We start from the raw sequence: 22,540 nt of genomic DNA, 5'->3' as shown, positions 1-22,540 counted from the left end.
AGGACATTTTTTCTTTAATTTGTCCTATTATGCTTTTTTTTTGAAATTTGGTAGAGTAGGTTTTAAAATACAGAAAAACTCAATTATACCTTTAATAACTCAATTAAATCCTTAATTGTAGAAAAAACCAAAATTTCCTGTATTTTTTCTTTTTTTGTATACTTCCTAAAATTAATAAAAAAAAATACTTCTTTTTTCAATCCATTTCTTCATTTTTTTTAACAAAATCTCGACATACATTTTTTCTTGGGAGATTTAAAACCAAAAATAAAAAATCTCGACATTACTCTCTCTTTCTCAGGAGATATCGACACCTTTTTTTCTCCCACCGGCGAGAATCGACGACTCTGGTAGCTTCTCCCACCGGCGAGGATCGACGACTCCGGTAGCTTCTCCTGCCAGCGACTACTCCGGTAGCTTCTCTCTCTCTCTCTCTCTCTCTCTCTCTCTCTCTCTCTCTCTCGACACAATTGAGTTTTTTCCCAAATCTATTTCAAAATTTTTCCCCAAATCTATTTCCAATCGATTTCTCTCTCTCTCTCTCTCAATCGATGCATGCAATTGTTTGTTTGGATTGTTGTGGTTGTGTTTTTTTCCCCCAAATTTGATTTTTTCCCCAAATTTGATAATGTATCGGCAACACATGTTTTGCTTTTGGGTGATGTCAATATAGTTTCTATATGTGATTGATTGTTGTGGGACAATTTTTTTCCCCAAATTTGATAATGTATTCGATTGAAATTTGTGTTTTTTCTTCCCCAAATTTGATAATGTATCGGCCTCCAAGTTTTGCTTTTTGTTGATGTCAATATAGTTTCTATATGTTAAGACTTCATTGATTGTAAACCTAAAAATAGTTTACAGTTAGTATAGCTAATCGATCATGTTCATCATGTGTTAGGATAGGGATTTGGATTCATACTAATGAATTTCATTTTTCTTAATTTTTTTTTGTGTAGCTATGGAAACAGAATTTCCTAAACGCCTATTTAGAGATGGATTTGAGCCACAAGTGAAGAAGATTAACAATTCCTGTCGAATTTCTATCTTGGACAAAGTCAAACAAGCATTACCTAAAGAGTATGAGAAAGTGAAGAATGATCCAGTCTTTTCACATGTCTTTGCAATCTACGAGAATGGTTTAGGGTATTCAGGGCGTTTGATACACAGCATGATGTCTAGGCAATTGGTTACAAAGAAAAAAAGAGAGATATGGTTTGTGTTTGGAGGGAAGCCACTCAGATTTTCAATGCAAGAGTTTCATGCTGTGACTGGGCTCAATTGCACTGCCGATTCTAGTTGTGATTTAGAGAATTGGAAAGATGATGGTGGGTTTTGGAGCAAATTGATGAAGAGAAAAGGTCCGACTATTAGCATTAAGAGCTTGGTTGATGTGCACTTACATGTAATTCACAAATGGAATGAGGTAGATAAGATCCGATTGGTGTATCTTCTTGTGATAGCTGGGTTGGTTATGGCTAAGGATGAGAAAAAGTATATTCCACTCAAATACATCCAGATGGTAATGGATCTTGATAAGGTGAGGACTTATCCTTGGGGTCTTAAAGCTTTTAAAAGTCTTGCTAAGTCTATCATAGAAAAAAGAGAAGATTTGAAGAAGATCAATAGCTATGCATTAGATGGTTTCTCATATGCATTTCAAATATGGGTGATGGAGGCAATTCCAGACATTGGAAAGTTGTTGGGAGAAAAGATTATCACAGAATTTAGAGAAGCTCCTCGATGTTCTAACTGGAAAGGCGCAGCCAAAGTATCATATGATGATATCATCCAACTAAAAAGTACATTTGGACCAAAGGTACTTTCTTTGCCAATCCAACTCTTATCACATGTTTTTTTTGTTAATAGTTGATGTCATTGTTTAATCTTAAGTTCTAACAGTTTTATTTTATTTTATTTTAGGATATTGTTTATCCATACATATCTATTACTGGCGATTATGACATTGTTGACTCCATGGAGTTTTTATGGCGTGACGAAACTAGCGATGGTGAAGTCGATGCACTGAAAGCTAAGATCAGTTCTGAAAATGATTTTGGAGACCATATTTGGGGAACTGTACAAGTTGATGATGTGGACGGTGAACATAATCAAGTAAAAGATGATGTTGGCAGTGAGGTGTGCGAAGAAAATCAAGGGTCTAGTGCAACAAAGAGTGGTGAGAGTATGCAAGCTGCTAATGACGAAGAGTCAGGTTGCAAGAGAAAGAGACAACCTGATCATGGTGCAGAGAGGAGGAAAAAGAAACTGCTCTATGAGCGAGCAGCAACAACACATCGAGCTGAAACAGATGAACCAATGAAGTCTTTTATTAATGTGTTTGAGACTTGTTTCAAGAGTTTTGAGAAGAAGGTTGACAGTCGATTGGAAAAAATAGAAAAGGATGTCTCACTGTTGAAGGATGCTATAACTTCAGCTGGAATTACAATAAGCACTCAAGCCACGGTTGAGCAACCATCCATTCCAGCAGAAAAGAAGGGTAAATCTGTGGTACGTAAGACTTAAATCTCTATGTTATGTTGTGTTTTTTTTAAGACTCTAAAAAAATATGTAATCGGATATGTATGTACGTGGGTGTAATAATTTGTGTTAATATTTTTGTTAAACTTTTTGTATTGACAGGATGAATCGTTTTTAATTGATGATATTTTCACTCATCATAGTGAAATAGATCTTAATTTGGATTCCCAAGAATTTTTACAAAAAACAGTAGGACACCTATCTCAAAAGACAGATGTACTTGGGTTTGATCCTACACATAATGTATTGTGCAAAGATGACATCAGAAATCGGAGTCCTCGAAACGAGGGTGAACATGATGAGGATTCTGTTTTTGTGTTTGTTTCTGATGATCGATTCAATGCTTTTGCAGCGTGGAGTAGAACACTGGGGTAAGTTGTTCAATTGTATTTTTCCTATTATTTTTTTCAATGAGGCTTATGCACAATGTTTTCTTTTTGCAGAATGCTTAAGTTGGGTCCGAGTGTAATTAATGATAAATTACTAAGTCGAGTCATGACAAGCTACGTTTGGCTTCGGAATCATGTACGTTTCATGTTATTTTTGTCAATATATTTTTTATTGTCAACGTTTGATTTTTGTCCATTATATTTTTTTCCAGGAAATAGATGCTATAATGTATATATTTCGAGAGAATACATTTTTAGGCCGACTGAAGTCAAATCGTGTTGGCTTCATGAATTGTCTGTTTAGCATGCAAATCAAAATCGAATATTTGAAGTTTATCAAAGATAAAAAAGGCCACAAATGGGATTCTATGATCTTGGGTTATGCCAACGATGACTTGCCTTCTCATGGAAAGACGGGGAAGAAATGGGCATTAGACTTCGACAGAGTTTACACTCCTGTGTTCGTCAATGATAATCACTGGATATCTCTGTGCATTAATTTTGGCCTAAGAACAGTTGAAGTATTTGATTGTTCTGGTCGCACCCACATAAGTCATGTAGATCCTTTTGCAATCCTCATCCCTCGACTTGTGAAGGAAGTTCAAACCAAAACCTATGGTAAATATCTTCATGTGGCTCCATATTCTATCATTTTTGCTTCAGTGCCACCAAATCTTAATAAGTCATGCTCTGACTGCGGAGTGTATGCACTTAAATACATAGAGTGTCATATGCTTAACCTAGATATGAGTTTGATAAACGATGACAACATTAAAGAAGCTCGTACGAAGATTGCAGTTGATTTGTGGGAAGCAGCATCTGATCCTGTGTTCATTGAGCGAATGGAAAAGTATGAGCCTCCATCTATATTGCCTCATTTTGTAGACCTTAGTTAAATTTAAGATTTTGCTAGGATTATTATTGCGATTGTAGTATGTCACTCACGTCATGTTTTTTATTGCTGAAAATTTTATTTAGCTTTTGTTTTTAAGCTTTACGCGTTACATAAATCCAACAAAGCACACACATCAATATTTCAAACACGTCCAAAACAAAAGCTTGTTTAATATGTCACTACCATTTAATTGTTCTCTATGATTAAGACAAATACAACGTTCAAAACAAAATCTTGTTTACCATCAGAAATTCAAAATAACGTCCAAAACAAAACATAAGAAATTCAAAATTAAAAAACATAAGATATCCAATAATGTGAACTCCAAATAGTGACGAAGAAGACTACATCATAAATCCTCAAAGATCAGCCTCCATTTTACTAGCAAGACCAGCATGCGAAGATGAAAAAAAATAATGAATGTTAAATTAAAGAAACTAAAACATGTATTTGAAATGATGTGTAAAAGTTGCTGAACAAACCTATTATTAGATCGTGTTTTCACATGTCGATCTATTGTGGCCTTCTTTACCACAACGGCCACACTTACGCCTCTTCGCTCCTTGTGACAATCTTATCTTGTCTTCCACTAATTCATATCTTCTTTTTCTTCTTCTACCAGCTCCTCTTCTTGTCTCAGGTGGTACAATTTTTACATCACCAACAGTTTCGGGAACACACCATTCATCTTCAGGAACACCTATAGGATTAATGGTTTCCTCGTACAATGATCTCCATGCAGCAGTAGTGAACACATCATCAACGTATGGGTACAGACTTTTTCCAATACTAAAACATGCTTTTATGGCATGTCTACAAGGAAGTTTTCCTATGTCAAACTTTCCACATGAACAAGTCCTCTTCTCCAAATCAACAATAAAATCTACTCCTCTACCTTTAATCTGTAATATGAATTGAGAAATAGGATAAGCTTTAACATTTTCACCCTTCTCTATTCTTCTAGAAATCTTCTTCTCCACCTCAATGGTTAAAGGGTCGTTCTGCTGCTCACTTAATGCCCTACGCTCATAAAACCAGCGGGTTAACATTTCTCTAATGCTATCTAACAAAGGAATTATTGGATACTCTCTCGGTGATCTCAAAGCTGAATTTATTGATTCAGCAGGGTTGTTGGTGTTTATGTCATATCTATATCCAGGAAAATAACATCTAGCCCATTTTTTCACATCAGCCTCCTGTAGATAACCTCCAATCGCTGGACTGATATTGCAAATTTCCGCAAAATGTTTATCAAACTCAGCAACTCTATAAGCTTTTGACGCTTTTGCAAGACGACCAGCCACACCTCTTCCTTTATAATTTGTTACCACATTACCTATCAAGTGGTGGATGCAAATACCATGTTTAGCCAACGGGTAGATTTTTCCAATCATTTTACCAATAGATATATGTCGATCTGACACAAAAGCTAAATCTTTGTCATCCGCAATAACAACCTTAAGCTGCATTAAAAACCACTCCCATGAAGCATCATTCTCAGAATCAGCAATCCCAAATGCAATTGGATACAAATTAGAGTTACCATCTACGGCCGTAGCAACTAGTAGAACTCCTTTGTATTTGCTCTTTAAAAACGTTCCGTCAAGTACAATTACCTTCCGAATTTTCTTGTAGAACCCTCTTATTGATTGACCAAATGAAATGAATAGATACTTGAATCTACCATCACAATCAATATCATAATTTGTATGCGTACCAGGATTCGCCTCTTTTAGCATGTGCAAGTAGTTAGGTATCTTAGCAAAACTTTTCTCTGGGATTCCTCTTACTTCGTTAACTGCATACTCACGAGATTCCCAAGCTTGGGAATAAGTTAGCTCACATCCATTCTCCGTACGCATAATATTAATGATGTCATTGGGTTTAGGTCCCTCCTTGACACCTTCATAATTATGTTTGATGAGATTCCCGATTGTTCTTGCTGAAGGTGTTCTACCAAATTTCGTTTTCCTTGAAGGAGCACAAGTATTTCTACCCACATACTTGTTGATTTTCCAACACGTAGACCCTTCTAAGCACTCAGCACGAACACACCATTTGCAAACATTATCAATACAGCGTATACACCATAATCTTGTACCAGATTTAGTAACTCTGTAATCGAAGTTATACTTCATGGCAAAAATTTCTAAACTTGCCTGTAAAGCTTCCTTGCTTTTGAAATATTGCCCCTTCTTTACCATAGAATCAACCATCATAGATCTAGCACCTTCAGCGTCCTTAGAAGTTATGAAGTTACAATCATTCGGTTTTGCTTTGCTCACAATTTTTTGCTGTTTTTCACGGTGGAGACTGTCAACGCCTCCCTCACTTGAATCACTTGGTTCCTTATTCAAATCAATATTACTTCTATCATTCACTGTGGTTTTAAACGTCACACACAACCGTATGTTATTCTTCATTCTCCAATAAGCAACAAAAATTTTCACTTGGCGATCATTCATCATAACAACCGGAGGAGAATCAACACTGAGATCAAAGGGTAAATAACTGAATTCCACATCAACCATGTTTAGAGACTGTATTTCATAGTCTTCCAAAACCATCATCTTTAGCTCTTCAAGAGTTGAATTGGCTTGAAAAGTAAGAAGTCTCCCACGTTTTTCTTCATCAACAATAAATCTCCATTCACTTTGCCTGATACATCTCCATATACCACATGTTACATAGATTTGCTACATTTTGCAAAATCAACTCTTGAATGAAAGAACACTTTACAAGCGTGAAGAATGAAAAAAAACTCTCTTAAACCTAAGGTAATCGATTAATAATGTTTTCTAAACTCTCTCAGAACACGTTTTCTAAACTTGTTAGAACGTAATCTTAAGAATATATATGATTTCCATAATTTCGGGATTACGTAAATATTTTCCTTAAATTTAGGATTCAGTTACATTGTTTAACATAAGTCTAGAATAAGATGTAGAATATATCTTCTAATTTCCGCAGGGCACATGAAAAATGTAGATTTCATATTCTGACTTCTGTAGAATATGTATAAAGTGAAGAAAACAAATTCTAATATTTTTAGAATATAGAGTTATGTGTAGAACATATATTCTAGTTTTTGTAGAACACATATAAAATCCGACTTCTAAAAGTTTTAGAAGATAAATATATTCTAAAGATTACAGAACAAGTACAATGCGTAGAATTAGTATACGACCATATTTAGAACATGTATAGCACGTAGAATTTATAATCTAATATCTTTAGAATATATCATATTAGTAGAATATGTATTCTAGATTTTGCAGAAATATTTTTTGTCAATGTTAAAACACATTTTTTTCATCAAAAACACCTTTTGGCAACGTCTTCTTTATTTTTTTTATTTTTTTTAGGGAAATAAAATTTTAAAATTGCTTAAAAGTTAGTTTCAATTTTTCTTAAGGGTAGTTTAGGCATACTCAATAATGTACCGTAGAAGGCATAATGGGACAAATTGAAGAAAAAATGTCCTTTTAAATCAATTTCCCCAAATTTTATTCTATTTAGCCCTTCTATTTAAAAGTTGTATTTAATTGTTTATTTTATTGAGATAATTAGTAAAAGACAAATAAATTTAAGGTTTTTTTAATATTTACAGATCCAACCTAATTTTGGATTTAGATATGGATATCCATATCTATTTCGGATTCTTAAATCCCCAAATCTATAACTAAACCCTAATTTATATATTTTTTTTTCTTCTCGTGTTTCTTCTCCCCCGACTCGAGTCGAGTCGACAGTTACAGAGGAGGATCAATCTCGTTCATCTTATTCTTCTCTTCTTCTCTCGATATTCTTTCGTCTTCTTCTTCTTCTCTTTTTTGTCATCCGTTTCTTTCAATCCCCTTTCTTCTTCTCTTTGTTGAAATCCGCCGTGAGAAATCAAAATTCGCCGTGAGAAATCGGAATTCGCCGTTCGTTTCCTCTCAGTTGCCGGTCATTGTAAGCCATTCTCTTTATTTCTTTGCTTTGATCCCTAATTCGACTAATTGTTGGGTTTCATTCTCTGAATTGTGAGTTCTGAGTTAGGGAAGTGTGTTTTTGAAATGATTTCGTGAAATGTCTTGTGAGTTTGAGTGTAGATAGATAGTGAGATCCGTCTATGTGGGGTTTTGTTCGGATTGAGTTTGTGAGATTGTGTGAGTTTGAGTTTGTGTTTGTGTTTATGTTCGGATTGTGTGAGTTTGAGTTTTTTTTTGTGTGAGTTTTTATCTCTTTGCTTTCGATAATGAGATTATGTGAGTTTGAGTTTCTTTTGGACCCGTTTGTTTTTGTGTTTGGATTGTGTGAGTTTGAGTTTCTTTTGGACCCGTTTGTTTTTGTGTTCGGATTGTGTGAGTTTATGTAGATAATGAGACTGATTTTCAAAGTTTGATATAACTTTGTTGTTTTATGTACTAATCGAAATGGCTAAAACCAGAGGAGGAGGATCTAATGTAAGAAGTGGTACTAGAAGATCCGAAAGATTAAAGCAATTGGAGATAGGAGGTGAAAATATAGTGGATGATGTCGTGGGAGATAAAGTTGGTGAAAATGTAGTGGATGATGTTGGGGAAGATCAAGTAGGCGAATCTGGTCGAGTGAATTCATCACCTATCCATCCGAGACATGTCTCTGACCAGGAGGTAATTTATTTTGTTTAGTACAACATATTACAACTAGGTACAACTATGCTGTGACACTTAATTTCTTTGTAAAATTGTGTTTGTATTTCAGGATACAGAGATTGATAGGGAGGAGGACACTCAACCTATTGAACCAAAGTTATATTTTAGTGATCCAAGCGTCTATGGAAATCATGTCAAGATTTCATCAAGGTTTCAAATTGCTAGTACGCTGGATATGTTAGAGAAGCTCGAACTATCAGAAAAGACATGGTTTAAGAAACACAAGCAGTTCAGGCACGTATGGCACATGGCTAGGCATGAAAATAATAAGGTTGTGTAACATATTTTACAGATTTTGGCGTTTGAGTGCATTCCCCAGCTGTCCAGAGAATATCAAGAAGTGGTAATAGACGCTAGAGAAGGCTGCCCATTGATGTGCAAGAAAAAACTCAAAGATTCTTTGATGAAAGGTTATCCACTTGAAGAAATAAACGAAAAACTTGGGACAGATAAGGCAAGATGTTGGTACCATTAGTAGATTATTAGCATAAATTTATAAATTCATTATTTTAATTTTTTTTTTATTGTACTTTACAGGACATCATAAGTATCTTAGAACCATTGGAGGAGCAGCAAGATCTTTTGCATCGCATCATGGAACAACATGAAGATGATGATTTTATGGACCCAATTGCTGATGAATGGAACAAGCGTCTCGATGTAGAGAAGAAGGAGATTTGGTGGGAAAATCTTTATAAGTTAGATATTGCTTCTGGAGGATTTGGTCCGGCAAATGTTCCAAACGTCGAACATTTGGAGGAGCAGCAACAAGAAAACGTGTCAGCAGCTGAACATATGGAGGAGCACCAACGACAAAGAAATCTGACTAGTTTGAAGGAGCTTGAGGAGAGGTTGATGAAAGCCATGGAAAATGGATTCATAGAAGTGAATCAGAAGATAGATAAGAAGATAGATGAATTTGATAGGAGGCTCAAAAACATTGAAAGAGAAAATCTTGGGAATGCATTTTCTGCATGGAGAGATGCTGAGGCTGGGAGGACAGAAGGAACTAGTGCTGGCGATACAGGAACGAGAACAGAAAAAGAAGGAGAAGTACAAGCTGGTGATGGTGAGCCAGCTGGTTATGGTGAGCCAGCTGGTGATGGTGAAGGAACGGGAACAGCTGGTGAACGGGAACAGAAGAAATAGAAAAAGAAGGAGAATCTGAGAGGAACGAGAAGAAGAAGAAGAAGAAGAAGAAGGTGAAGTACAAGGTGAGCCAGCTGGTGAAGAACATGAAGCTACGAGAGATAAGAGGAAGCGCAGTCCGTCAAAGTTCATCACTACTCCTTTCACGGCTGCGAAAAAAAGAAGATGTGCGTTTTGTTTGTGTAGTTTTGAAAACTTGTCTGGATATCCAAATTGTCTTTTATGTTTATTATGCAACTGTTTTTAGGTATAACTAGTGTTTGTAGGGACAACTATGTTATTGGGTTTTTATGTTTTTTTTGACTATTATTCTGGTACAACTAAGTTAAGTTAAGTACAACTACGTATCTGGTACAACTAATATTTTGTTGTACAGTCTACATTGTGACACCTGGCGCCGTTTGCGTCGTCAAAAATTCATATAGTTGTCCAGTTGTACACAATTGTACTTAAATTAACATAGTTGTTCTTTGTTCTAAAAACCACAAAAATTAGTTGTTCTTTACTCTAGATCAATTTTTTCTAGTTGTACTTATAATATTACATAATTAGAATAGAACCCCTATGTCATCTTGTATATAAATATTTGAAATCACCATTATTTCTTGATTCTCATAATTTGTGGTCATTATATACAAAGAAACATTAAAACACTAAGGTTGTTTATTGAAGAATTTGGATTTCTATGGTTTTGATTTGTTTTTTACATGTAAAGTGGATTATGTTAAAATTTTGTGGTTATTACATACCAAGTAACCTTAAAAGACCAAAGGTTATATTTTGGTTCTAAGTTTTCTAATTTAATTTTATATTTTGGTAATATACTATAGTTGTACCGGTTGTACTTAGTTGTACCAAGACAGGACAACTCAAAATTTATACAAATACTACTGAGTTGTACGAATCAGAAACATAACAAATACAAACACCATCGTTCCTAAAATCAATTTTGGTCACCATCATTGTCCAACCACTCACTCATACCAGTCGGCTTCTTCGACTTCTTCGACTTCTTCTTACCTACTTTGTCTTTATCTTCTCCAACAGATGCATACCTTCTTTTTTTGTCTTCTTCCTTGTTTAACATCATAATCTGGAGGCAAGATTAACCGTTTCATCGTCTCCTCGGAAACAATCCATTGACAGCTATGGGGAACCGGATAAATCGTCCTTGAATAAGCCAAAACCCAAAGCTCAATCCAGTAATATTTTGAGCACAATTATGTAACTGTATCTCAGGATATGCTTCCTTCTTTGCTTCTCTTGCAGCTGCTACTGCATGCACACATGGATATTTGTTTATATCAAATTGTTTACAACTGCACGTTTTCCTTCTCAAATTAACCACATATTATAGACCATCACTACCTATCACACTATATTAAAGTCGGTAACAGTTTAGCTCATTCACCACCAACAGTTTTACTTCCTTACATGTTTTGTGAACTTCTTTCTCAACAAAAGGAACCAGCTTCTGTGCAGTTGATATTTCTGCAGAAGCTTTTCTATGTTTAGCAAACCACTCAATCATTTTCTCGATAATAGCATCTATCATTTGTAACAGTGAGTAGTTCCTTGCATTTTCTAAAACACCATTAATCGATTCAACAACCTTGCTTGTGTCTAGGTTGTACTTTTCTCCAGGAAAATAACATCTAGCCCAGTGCTTTATCTCCGTGTGCTCATCTAGATACAAACGTGCTGAAGGATATGTTGATGAAAAATCACCATAAAGCTGTAAGAACTCTGCCTTCGTATAAGCCCGAGCACATTGCTTGAACTTTTTGGCACATATTGCTTTGTTTACTCCAATAACTTTTCCTTTCACATTCTGAGACAAATGGTAGATACAGTGCCCATGGTGAGACAATGGATAGAGCATTGCTATTGCCCTGAGGAGACTGAAGTTCTGTCAGAAACAAACACAATTTCAGCTCCATCTGGTATACGCGATTTGAGATTTTCGAGAAACCAAAACCAACTTTCATTATTCTCGCCATCCACTACACCAAAAGCAAGCGGATAATGGTGATGATCGGGATCTTGAGCTGTAGCAACAAGTAGCACTCCACCATATGCAGTCTTAAGGTGGGTTCCATCCAAAATGATCACTTTTCTCATGACTCGAAAGCCTTCAATGGAAGCTCCTAGTGCGAAGAACAAGTACTTAAACTTATGTTTCTCATCCACTTCCACATATGAAACTGTATCAGGATTCATCTTTTCTAACATGAACATATACGAATACATAAGCCTAAAACCTTCCTCTGGGGTACCTCAAACATCATCTGCAGCTTCTTTTTTTCCTCTCCACGCGGTAGAGTATGACACCTGCACACCAAATCTTCTTTGAACCAAGTGAATGAGAGCTTTTGGAGTTGGCGTGGCAATTTTACCCGGATAATTTGCAGCCAATAAAGAAGCAACCATATTTGGTGTACCTTTCCTTCTAATTCGCCATGTACTTGTTCTTGACCGAGAGCATGTATGAATATTTCTATGAGTTCTTATAGAGAAAGGCTTAGACTTATCACTCCTTGCAGCTCTTACGTACCAATTGCAACCATTCTTTGTTCAGAACATTTTGCCACATATCTCAACGGCTCCGACTTCTTTGCAACAAACTCAAAACAATTCTTATGTCCAGCCTTTTCAATTAAACTTTGTATTGCTTCTTTGCTTCCAAATTCATGGCCTATCGTAAAATCAAGACCATCTTCCCATAAAAGAGGTCCAGACTTGTTTCCTTCTACATCTCTATCTTCATTCTCGACCACCACCAGATTTTGTAGTGATGGTTCTCTTACGTACATATCTACGATACCACCACCACCACTACCATTCGTTCCACCAACTAGAGCAATCTCTTTATTCGTTACATCAATTAGAGCAATCTCTTTATTCGCTCCACCACTATCATTCGCTCCACCACTATCATTCGCTCCGCCAATTAGAGCAATCTCTTCATTATTTGGAAAATCCTTTATCAAAACTTGATCAAACCCCTCATTTTCATCGATCCCCTGATTTTGTTCTTCGTTATTGGTAACTTCGACATGCAAAACACTTCTAAACCCTTCTTTAGACACATCCTTTAAATAACACACAACATCTTCATCATCTTGAATATAATTTGGTATTCCCTTATAGTTTGGGAATGAGAAGGGAAAGTAACTAACTCTCAGATTTTTCATAGCCTCATCTACCCTTATCTTGTTGCATATCTTCTCAACCAACTTAGCATATGATACATCACTAGATGATGTCTTCATAAGAAAAGAATACACTTCCTTATCTTCTCTTGAAATCCATCGTACATCTTCTCCGATACTTGAATAATATCCATCATAAAGAAAGCGTATGATTGAAGTCTTTGGCATTGTCACCTGAAAAAGAAAGAGAAAGAAAACAGTCAATTTCCATTTTTTTGTAGCAGTTCATAAACATAGTTGTACCCTTTTGTTTCAGTTGCACCAAATTTTTGGATCCTTAATTTCCTACATAGTTGTACCCAATGGTCCCAATTGTCCCAGATCTGAAATCCCCAAATTTTTTTACAAAATCCGACATTCAATCTCAAATTCAACCTTTCTCATTCATAATAACCAACGCAAGACCTTAATCCACTAAGAAAACAAGTCTACTAACCTTAACAAGCATAAAAACCAAATAAATTTACAAATCTACAATTTATCATTCAAATTGAGATTCCACAACAATTTCATTAAACAATGTTATATCTAAGGAAATTTAGACAATAAGAGAGATTAAAACTACCTTCAAGTGAGTGTTAATGGTGGATGAAGAAGAAGAAGAAGAAAAGAGGGAGGAGGATTCAAAATCGTTCCAAAAATGAGAGGGAGCTCAACAATATCGGACCGTTGAGAGAGTTTAAATTATTGGTTATTTTTTTTTTCTTTTTCTTTTTTTTTCTTTTGAGGGTAGAATGAGATTTTGATAATATTAGAAAAAATAGGAGTAGTAAAAATAAGTAGGGGTTTTATAGAATGAAATTGGAACGAAAGGGGCTAGAGAGATTTAAATCCTTTATTCTTCAATCATCACCATATCAATTCATCACTTTAATCTTAGAACCATATAAGTATAACCCATATAATGAAGGGTCGGTAAGATGAATTCCAACCGGGGGGTCAATGGAAAAACATCCCCATCAGATATCTGACAAATGTTAACGTCGCAGGATTATATTTCCAAAAACATAGAATCGACATCATGATTATAAATTTGTATAATCAAGTCGATTCGATGAGATCATGATGTCCTTCTTTCTAGAAGGTTTTATTTCCATGCGTTCGCTCACTAGTTACTACTACAGTGTTTTGTAATGACTTTGTAACGCAAAAATGGTTTACACCAAACGCAAACGGTGAAAAGTGTTTATGTTTTGGTTCTTGTCACTGTAACTCCGTCTGGATCGCAAATGAACACAACATTTTCAAGTTAAAAAGATCACGCTCGGATCATCATCTTCCTCTTCCAAGTGACGAACCTAAATCAAAGCCGAGATTCACAATTTTCTCAAGTTCGAAGAAACCGCCATAGAAGATGGCAACTAAGGCGAATTCCAAAGGCTACAATTTCGCTTCTACTTGGGAACAGGTAAATTAATTCGCACAATCTGAGCTCGAGATCCCGCCATTGACGAGTCTAGTGTCCTGTGTGTCTGGAATTCTTTTGTTCAGATACAATGGTTGGATCTGAATGATGCTCTGTTTTTTTGAGAATCTATATACTGAATCAATGTGCTGCATTTGTGCCTGTGGGTATCTCTTTTCTTGTATCTCTATATATATATATATGTGTAGTAATGCTTCTTCATTTCGATCGTATGTTGTTTTGATTACAGTTCTACAAATGGTTTACTGATCTTGAATCAGCGATGAAGTCTGAGGTTAGTGATAGTCATGTTGTACCCTTGGTTAAAATTATGGGAAACACTACTTGAAATGTATCTAATAAATGATTTGTTACTTTCTGACGTAGACAGAGGAGAAGTATCGGCTCTATGTCACTACTTTAACTGAACGCATCCAGACGTGTTGATGATATACTTCATCAGGCAGTTTCATTTTCTTCCACCCTTTCCTAGTTGATGGAGAAGCAGAAATTGTAAGCTCAACTATTTTAATGATTTGGAGAATGTAAGATATAAATTATGGCCTACCGGCAAACTTTTTTCGCCACATGTCACAGTCTCAGTGTGTAGTTTGCTTGAGGTCTTCCCCTTGTCTTGCTTATTATGGATATATATTTGAATTTTGGCCTACCTAGGGTACTTTAGTTCATTGTGTATGTTTCTTACTGATTACTGGCTATTAGTTTTCGATAAATTTAAGAGGAAATACCTTAACAAGGTGTTAAAATGCTCTAATATCTCCTTTTTTTCTTTTTTCACAGATATCCTCCAATTTTTATTCTCCATATATGAACGTATCAAATTCAAAATTTCTCCCACTACTGAGACAGCTTGATGAATGCATATCGTGAGTAAATGATGTTGGATTCAATATTATGAACTTTAACATTCATTATTTGAGAAGGACAATGGCTGGTTTATCAGCTTTAGTGACTTACGATTTTAGTAACTGTTAATGGAGCATCAACTGTTTACTCATTCTTTCCAGTATTATCAGAGGAAATTTCAAGTCTGGCACCTTTTTGTGGATCCTTTGTAAGTTTTATTTATGCCGTGCTGTCTATGTTCTTCATCTATGTCTTTGGTCAATTTAACACTGAAATAGTTTTTGGTGCCTTGTATACTGAATTATTTTGGGCATTGAGCATATATATATATATATACTTATATATCCATAATAAGTATATACACTTAGTAGTTGAGAATTTACTTATTTCTTCTTCTTCTCGTTCTCTTTACACCATTTAGCGTCCATCAAATAATGCACAGCCGAACATTCATCATTTCATCCCATCACCATTGTTAACTGTGAATCAGGAACCTAATTTTGCCGTCATTGCCTCGATAGTATTATCTTGATTTTTGTTTGTTTATACTAATCTCTATGTCTTTGTTTAGAGATCCCAATGATTTCGTTTGTTATATGTGATACTTCCAACTACACTGTAGTAAACTTTCTTTGAATCTAATTATAACTTCTTAAAAGTCTAGGATTCAGGAAAAAATGAGCTAGCTTAAGTGATCAAGATTATTTCCGTTTGTTATATGTTGTGCGGTGCTTCCTTTTTTTTTTATCAAATTTGCTTGTTCCTGAACAGGTCAACGTACCTGTATGACATCTTACACCCAAAACTGATTCATGAAGCAAATTTTCATCTATTTTGCGAGCTCGTTCATATCCTTAAAGTTGAAGTTTTGGATGAGCAGCCAACTAGACAGAGTGCACCCCTGGCCAGACTGCGGCCTACATTACAAAGAATATTGGCCGATGTTAGTGAGAGATTGACTGTCCGTGCATTACAAACATATATTCGAGATTAGGTACAGTACAGTTTTCATACAAACTCTTTACCTTGTCTTTTACTTCCATATGTGTGGTCTTCTCATCTGCAATTATGTAGAAACAGTGAAATATGTATGCTGTCACCACTAAGACGTCCACAATATTTTGTCAAATATGCAATAATTGAGATGTCCACAATATTTTGTCAAATATGCAACAGAAAGCCACCAAGCTTATCACTAAGCGATCAATTACAATGGATGACCAGTTTTTCCTTATCAAGTATCTCCTTATCTTGAGAGAACAGGTTAGGGCTAATCTATCCTTTGTTTGCTTCTTTTGCTATTATTAAGTCAATGATTTTGAACAAGATATATATCTGCTCCCAGATTGCGCTTTTTGACATAGAATTTTTAGTCACCCACAAAGAGCTTGATTTCTCTCATTTGCTGGTTAGTTCCTCGACATTCAAGTCTACTTCGTATGACAGATCTATTTTTTTCTTCTTTTCATTATCGCCTTAAGAGGTGCTTATCTTTATGCACATTTCAGATGTTTTTCCTCCTTCAGTATCTTTCTTTGTTGATGAATTTGTTAACTTGCTCCGATAATTCATGTCAAAAATGTTGGTGGGAACACTTGAGGAGGATACTGAGGTTTAGCGTCATTTTTTGACTGGTCTAGGTCAACCTCTCTAGCAAGTAGCAAGGACCCTGTCACCCTCGAGGTTTGGAGAGTCAAATAGATACCAAGAAGGTTGGTTATTTTTCTGTCCAGTCCACTATCAATTGCAGATCTGCTTCATGTTTACATAAGTTTGCCACTTAGATGTATTGATTTCATTTTTTAGTTTAAACCATCAGCATCTTTCAGCTAGACGGATGTACAAATATTGGTGAAAGATTGAAAGTGATGGCAAGATTTTTTTAGTTCGTTGGTTGTATCTTGCTTACCTTGACGTTTCTTCTATGATGGATCTCTGCTTTACTTTTATTCGCAGGAACTGGAAAAAATGTCTTACGATAACTTGTGAGGAGTTCATCATGTCGATCACTAAAGCTAGTTATGGATCCTATGTTTTCATTTGTGACCAAGGTAGGTTTCTTCTTTCCTTGTTTTCTTGGAACGAAATATTTCAAAGTTTTGTTAAGATTCTAGATGTCATCGGATATGTCCAAGTCAGCATCCTTTGCACTGTTTGATTGTAAGTTGTGTCGAAGACACATCCATCTAGCTAATACAACGCACCAATAATGAAAAGAGGATCTCCTCTCGTAGTCGTATAGCGTAATAATTTTGCTATGTTTATACTTTACGTACTTGTATATGCAGGTCACTGCCATAAAAGTTGCTCTTCAACTCAGAATCAAAAAGTTGATTCTGCCATAGTTAGCCGCTGAAGGAACAAGCTTTCGCTACACCAGATAAGGTGGCTGAACTTGTTCAGAAGGTATGAGATAATTAATGCACTCTTGGGGGTTTTTTTTTTTCCTTGAAGGTACAACTCTTTTGATATGCAGTTTTAGCCTCTAAAGTACTAATGACTATAGATGCCAATGATACCTTGAACATGCATTTGTGGTTCCTTAGGTAATACTCTTACGGTGATTGAATCTATATGAAAATAGGGAATCAGTGTAGAGAAAATACAATATAACAAACACGCAATGGCGTTCTGCATGCTTAAGCTTTGATTACCTTCATAACTCAGAATGCAAAACCACATCTCTACACATAAAGGGAAAGGCTGATTTGTATGACATGTACTTGAACCAGGTATATAGCAAAAATGAATTTCTATTTGCAAAACCTATCAACGAGGATCCTACTTTTCCAACCGAGCAAGTAAGTCCATTTCTCGAAACCCTCTGTAACTTTAACAACCACTTTATTATCTTCGTAGAGACAACAGAGCAAAACGGTACAGCTTTGTTGGTGGTGTGAATCTGTTCTTTGTCTTCATCTCCGTACAAGCTTGCTGTGCTAATCCTTTGTTCTTATCTGATTTTGCAGGTAGCCGTTGAACATACTTGGGCTTGCAGCTTTGTTCCCGAGCTTTAGTCTTTGTGTTGGGCTTTGCAGTCTTAAGGCCTTTTAACAAAGCTGTGCCGTTTTGCTCTGTTGTCTTTACAATCTTTGGCTGGTTTCATATGGGATTTAATTATCTGGTACCCTTATTCCAAGAATTATTTTCTACACTTCTACTTTAATTCTAAGTACCCCTCTTCTTTAATGAAAAGACGAAACTACCCTCTAACAATTTTTAAATAAAAATCAAACATCCTAAGTGTACCAGTTGCACCGTGACACTCTAGTTGTACCCAGTTGTACCCGTGACACCCTAGTTGTACTCCGCATAGTGGGATTCGAACCCTGGGCGCGCGCTGCGCGCATGGAGCTCGCAACCACTGAACTATTGTGTTTTTCGTTGAACACTTACTAGTTTAATTATATTTAACTTTTAACAACCTTCATTAAGGATAATATTGTCTTTTTACCATTGAGGGGTTTTTGAGAAATTGTTTTAATGGATAGGGGATATGAGATTTTGGTCCCATATGGGTATGCTTGTTTTAATCATTCTGTTGTGTCTGTTATCTCTTGCTAGTTTGGATCCTAAAAGTAATGTCTGTGTTTTGTATTCAGGACAAATGACGAATCTCATATCATTATGATCCCTATTCAGGATTTGCGCACCCAACTCGACAATTTTCTTTACAAGCATGGCTCAATCATTGTCTTTGCGTCCGTATTTCCTTGGTTTGTTTTATTATATGAAGACTTTAACTCTTTTAAGAACTAGCTATTACCTACTTTCCAAGTGTTCGCTTTAAAAGGCGAAAAATATTTGTTAACTCAATACATCTTGGGTCTCTACAATCAATCTACTGACGATCACATCTTACTATACTGTCTTTTTGCCCCAAAAAAAACATGTTAATCTAGTGCATGTTTCAGCCGAGTCTTCTTAGTCATTCTCCTGCACGCCAGAAAACAAATTACACATTAATCAGAGGCAAAAAAAAAAAAAAAAAAATATACAAAATTAAAAAAGAGAAACAAAGTAACAGAAATTTGCCTTGGCCTTCATGAACTGTTCTTGAAGTCTAACATCCCTAACATAGATTTTATCACCATTCCAGATGATGGAACCCTTCTTTACTGCCTTCTTCAACCTTGTAGTCATACTTGAAAGGAGAACATAGGCAAAACCTAAGTCTTTTGGAAGAAAGACCTTAATTACCTTTGGAGCAAGTATCTCTTTAAGTTGTTTTCTTATGTCATCTTCAGCCAGATCGCTCTTAAAGCCACTAACAAATATCGTTCTTCGCGAGTTCGTTGTCCTCGTAACATAAACATGGCGAGATTTTGAGTTCTTGAAGCTCATTAATTCCCCATTCAACTCAACAGCCTAAGAAAGCTTATTTTAGCAACAGAATCTAAAAAGCTTATTTCATTAGCAACAATACAAAAGAGATTTCATAAATATAACTTACCTTTTTTGCATCTGAATGAGATTTGAACACAACATAACCTGCCATTGCATTCTCATCTTCTTTGGCTTTTTGTTTAACTAATTTCACTTTGACAACAGGACCCTGGCCCTTCTCTTGTAAGAATGCTAAACTGTAAAAAAGAAAAAGAAAAAAACATAGATTAGGTAAAGCTCAAATCATCAAATTTCTCATCATCTCACTGTAATGTAAATAATAACTTACACATCAGTTTTTGTTGTTTTAGGGGGCATATTTGAGATACACAGTCTTTCTGGGTGTAGCAGGGTTTCACAATCTGATTCTTCTTGTATACTATGTTCAATATACTTAGAACATTAATCAGAAGATTCAGGTTCCTTCTCCTGAAAGAGTAACGAAACCAGAATATATTCATACATATCTATCAACTCAAACAAAAACTTAAGAAAAATACGATGATAATAGCATACATTGGCTTTTTTTTTGTTTGCAACTTCTCTGCTGTAGTGAGTAAAAGCTCATGAGCTCCTCTAAGAAGTGAAGTAATCTCACTTAAGGAGGAGAGATTAATCTCTTCATTTTCCCTGCAATTGAATATGATGAGATTAATAAAAAAAAAAAAAAACGGTAAGGTTAAATTAGAGAAAAGACTCTCTGAATCGTGAACTAAAGACTCTCTGAATCGAGGTTACTTTTTTTGAATCTTCATCCTCCTCTTTCGAATCTTCAAAAGAGTCATCCTTCTTCCTACGCTTTTGCTTCTTCTCTGATGATGATTCTTTGGACTCTGACGTTCTCTTACCTTTCAGATCCCCGGCCTCCTCTTCCGCCATCATCAATATCCTTTTCTTTTCTTTTCTTTTTCTCCAGTTGATATCAACGCTTCAGTCTTCAGTGGCTCATGGCGGCTGTGTCTTAGGGTTTATCGTCCGGTTAAATCTTTTTTTCCTTCTTTTAAAAAAAAAAAAAACAATATTCATCCGATGTGTCCGCTTTTTAATTAAACACCATTTTTAAAAAATAATATTACTAATATGTATTTTAAAAGTGTTTTTAAAAAAAAAAAAATCGATTTTGTAACAGTTGTCAAAACTTTCACTACAAGAAAACTGTCTTATAGCCATGAATTTTTTTGAAGCTATGCCCATAATTTTGTGGCTATCAAGCCGATATCCATAAAAAGCCACAATTTTTTTTTTTGTGTCTATAGCGTTGTAGCTATCTGTGAATCGTGGCTATTCGCGGTTAAGTTGCCACAAACTAGCCACAAAATATTTTGTGACAATCAACCACAAATTGAAACAAAAAAAAAAATTGTAGCTATAGCTTTGTAGCTATTTAAAAATTTGTTGCTTTTTGTGGTTATACTAGACATGAATATTCTCAAACATAATTGTAGCTACTAATTATAAAGCCACTGATAGACATGAATTGTTTGAGGCTATCTTATAAATTTGATTAAAAAAAAAATTAAAACCTCAATTATTTACACATATATATATATATATATATATATATAAATATTTACCGCCGGTACACCCATCACCGTTACTGCTCCACCCCACCGCCTCCGCCATCAACATCACATTTACCTCTGTCTCCTCCACCTCCACATCCATATTCTTCTGCACCGACACCGCTACAGCATTCGCTTCCGCCTCCTTCACCATCACCATCTTCTCTACCAACTCCTCTTTACTTTCCTCCTCCGCCTGGAAAACGAAAGAAAGAATAAAAGCTGTTAAAGAAATTGACTTTAAGGAATGAAATTATAAAGAATGCAAATAAAAACTCAAACAAGACATACACTATAATTATCAACAAAACTAACAAAGTAACAAATACAACTCCCAGATCTATGTACGTGGAACAAGCACGAGATTAAAAAAAAAAAAAAAACCATGGAGAACCCAAATCCAATTAACATAAAACTAAGAAATCAGAATATGTAGAGAGAAAATTAAAACCTTTGTGATTATATGAATCTCAGTGAAGGATTATTCCTTCATGGCCAGATCTGGACGGAGATTCCGAGAGTCCCTCTGTTTGCAGCTATTCTCCTATGATAAGAACAAATCAGGAAAACGAGAAAAAGGAGAAAAGAATATTAGAGTTGAGATTTTCTTATTATATCTTCAGCCTAAAATCGGCCACCGATTTTTTTGTGGCTTTCTGATTTAATTTTTTCACCAAAAAGTTTACCGGGACTGAAAATTTTCGACTTTACAGTTAGCTACGAAAATATCTGTGCTATCAGAAGCTATGAAAAATATTATACTCCTATAGTTTAGATTTAGTTATTCATAGTTAGCACACAAAAGAAAAAAAAAATTCATATACTATTTTGATATAAAATCTAGGCAGCAAATAATTTTGAAATGTTTGGTAAGTGATGGATTATTAAATATTTTTGAATTAGTTACAGATCACCTGTGTTTTAATTATTTAGGGTCGTTTAATTTATAGTATATTTTTAAAAATATTAATCAAAGAGATATAAGATTTTTTTTTTCTAACTGTTGGATTTGGTTTAAAGTTTAGAGAATATAAGAAATACAAAAAGAAAAATATCACATATTCAGAATGCGTGGATTATTAACCATCATAAACTTATGGCAAATATTATAGTTAAAATAGCCACATATTTGTTTCTATCTAATTTGCAGCTAATTAACCACAACTAGCCATAAAAAAAAAAGTATTGTGGCTCAATAGCCACAAATTTGCTACGACCCAGCCACGATTTGGCTACAAAATTATTTGGTCTCTATTTTGTGGCTAGTAGATGATGGTAACAAAAATGTTGTGGCTAATTAGTGGCTATAACCAAATTTTCTTGTAGTGTTTGTAACATCAAATGATTAGTTTAAAATTTTTGCAGTTAGTAGTTTATATATTTTGAGCTTATTATTATTTTTTTTTCTCGTAAACGGATTCCTCTCTTTTGAAGAATATAAAACTATTATATGTC

General features: G+C 35.1%; 3 protein-coding genes and 1 long non-coding RNA gene across 6 annotated transcripts; 2 read left to right on the top strand and 2 right to left on the bottom strand.

Moving 5' to 3' along the window:
• The first annotated feature begins 29 nt into the window (after positions 1–29).
• On the top strand, positions 30–3,968 carry LOC147925827 (uncharacterized). Its single transcript, XM_087493384.1, has 6 exons — positions 30–413; positions 960–1,819; positions 1,924–2,511; positions 2,644–2,912; positions 2,985–3,066; positions 3,143–3,968. The coding sequence occupies exons 2-6, from the start codon at positions 962–964 to the stop codon at positions 3,824–3,826; spliced, it is 2,481 nt and encodes an 826-aa protein (XP_087349510.1). The 5' UTR covers positions 30–413; positions 960–961; the 3' UTR covers positions 3,827–3,968.
• A 329-nt stretch (positions 3,969–4,297) lies between these two features.
• LOC104753816 (uncharacterized) lies at positions 4,298–7,604 on the bottom strand. The gene is made up of 2 exons (XM_010476012.2): positions 7,582–7,604; positions 4,298–6,483 (listed from the first exon to the last, which is right to left on the bottom strand). The coding sequence occupies exons 1-2, from the start codon at positions 7,602–7,604 to the stop codon at positions 4,314–4,316; spliced, it is 2,193 nt and encodes a 730-aa protein (XP_010474314.2). The 3' UTR covers positions 4,298–4,313.
• A 6,507-nt stretch (positions 7,605–14,111) lies between these two features.
• On the top strand, positions 14,112–18,382 carry LOC104751200 (uncharacterized). The gene is made up of 13 exons (XR_015583635.1): positions 14,112–14,273; positions 14,521–14,565; positions 14,658–14,783; positions 15,072–15,157; positions 15,299–15,345; positions 15,909–16,131; positions 16,314–16,400; positions 16,483–16,545; positions 16,778–16,849; positions 17,094–17,188; positions 17,426–17,543; positions 17,870–17,938; positions 18,107–18,382. It is a non-coding gene; the product is annotated as an uncharacterized LOC104751200 (long non-coding RNA).
• Positions 18,383–18,883: 501 nt separating this feature from the next.
• On the bottom strand, positions 18,884–21,890 carry LOC104751198 (nucleolin 2). Of its 3 annotated transcripts, XM_010473107.3 has the most exons (9): positions 21,772–21,890; positions 21,537–21,629; positions 21,098–21,281; positions 20,262–20,520; positions 20,040–20,153; positions 19,813–19,952; positions 19,591–19,720; positions 19,173–19,505; positions 18,884–19,073 (listed from the first exon to the last, which is right to left on the bottom strand). In XM_010473107.3, the coding sequence occupies exons 6-9, from the start codon at positions 19,839–19,841 to the stop codon at positions 19,062–19,064; spliced, it is 504 nt and encodes a 167-aa protein (XP_010471409.1). In that variant the 5' UTR covers positions 19,842–19,952; positions 20,040–20,153; positions 20,262–20,520; positions 21,098–21,281; positions 21,537–21,629; positions 21,772–21,890; the 3' UTR covers positions 18,884–19,061. The 3 variants fall into 3 exon arrangements, with proteins under 3 accessions (XP_010471409.1, XP_087346336.1, XP_087346337.1); XM_087490210.1 differs by lacking the exon at positions 21,772–21,890 and having other exon boundaries at positions 21,537–21,711; XM_087490211.1 differs by lacking the exons at positions 21,537–21,629; positions 21,772–21,890 and having other exon boundaries at positions 20,262–20,517.
• Between the last annotated feature and the right edge of the window lie 650 nt (positions 21,891–22,540).

Source organism: Camelina sativa, chromosome 16 (genome assembly GCF_030686135.1).
Source record: "Camelina sativa cultivar CO46 ecotype springtype chromosome 16, ASM3068613v1".
In the NCBI taxonomy this organism is placed as follows: Eukaryota; Viridiplantae; Streptophyta; class Magnoliopsida; order Brassicales; family Brassicaceae; genus Camelina; species Camelina sativa.
This window is presented reverse-complemented; position numbering and strand designations above follow the sequence as displayed.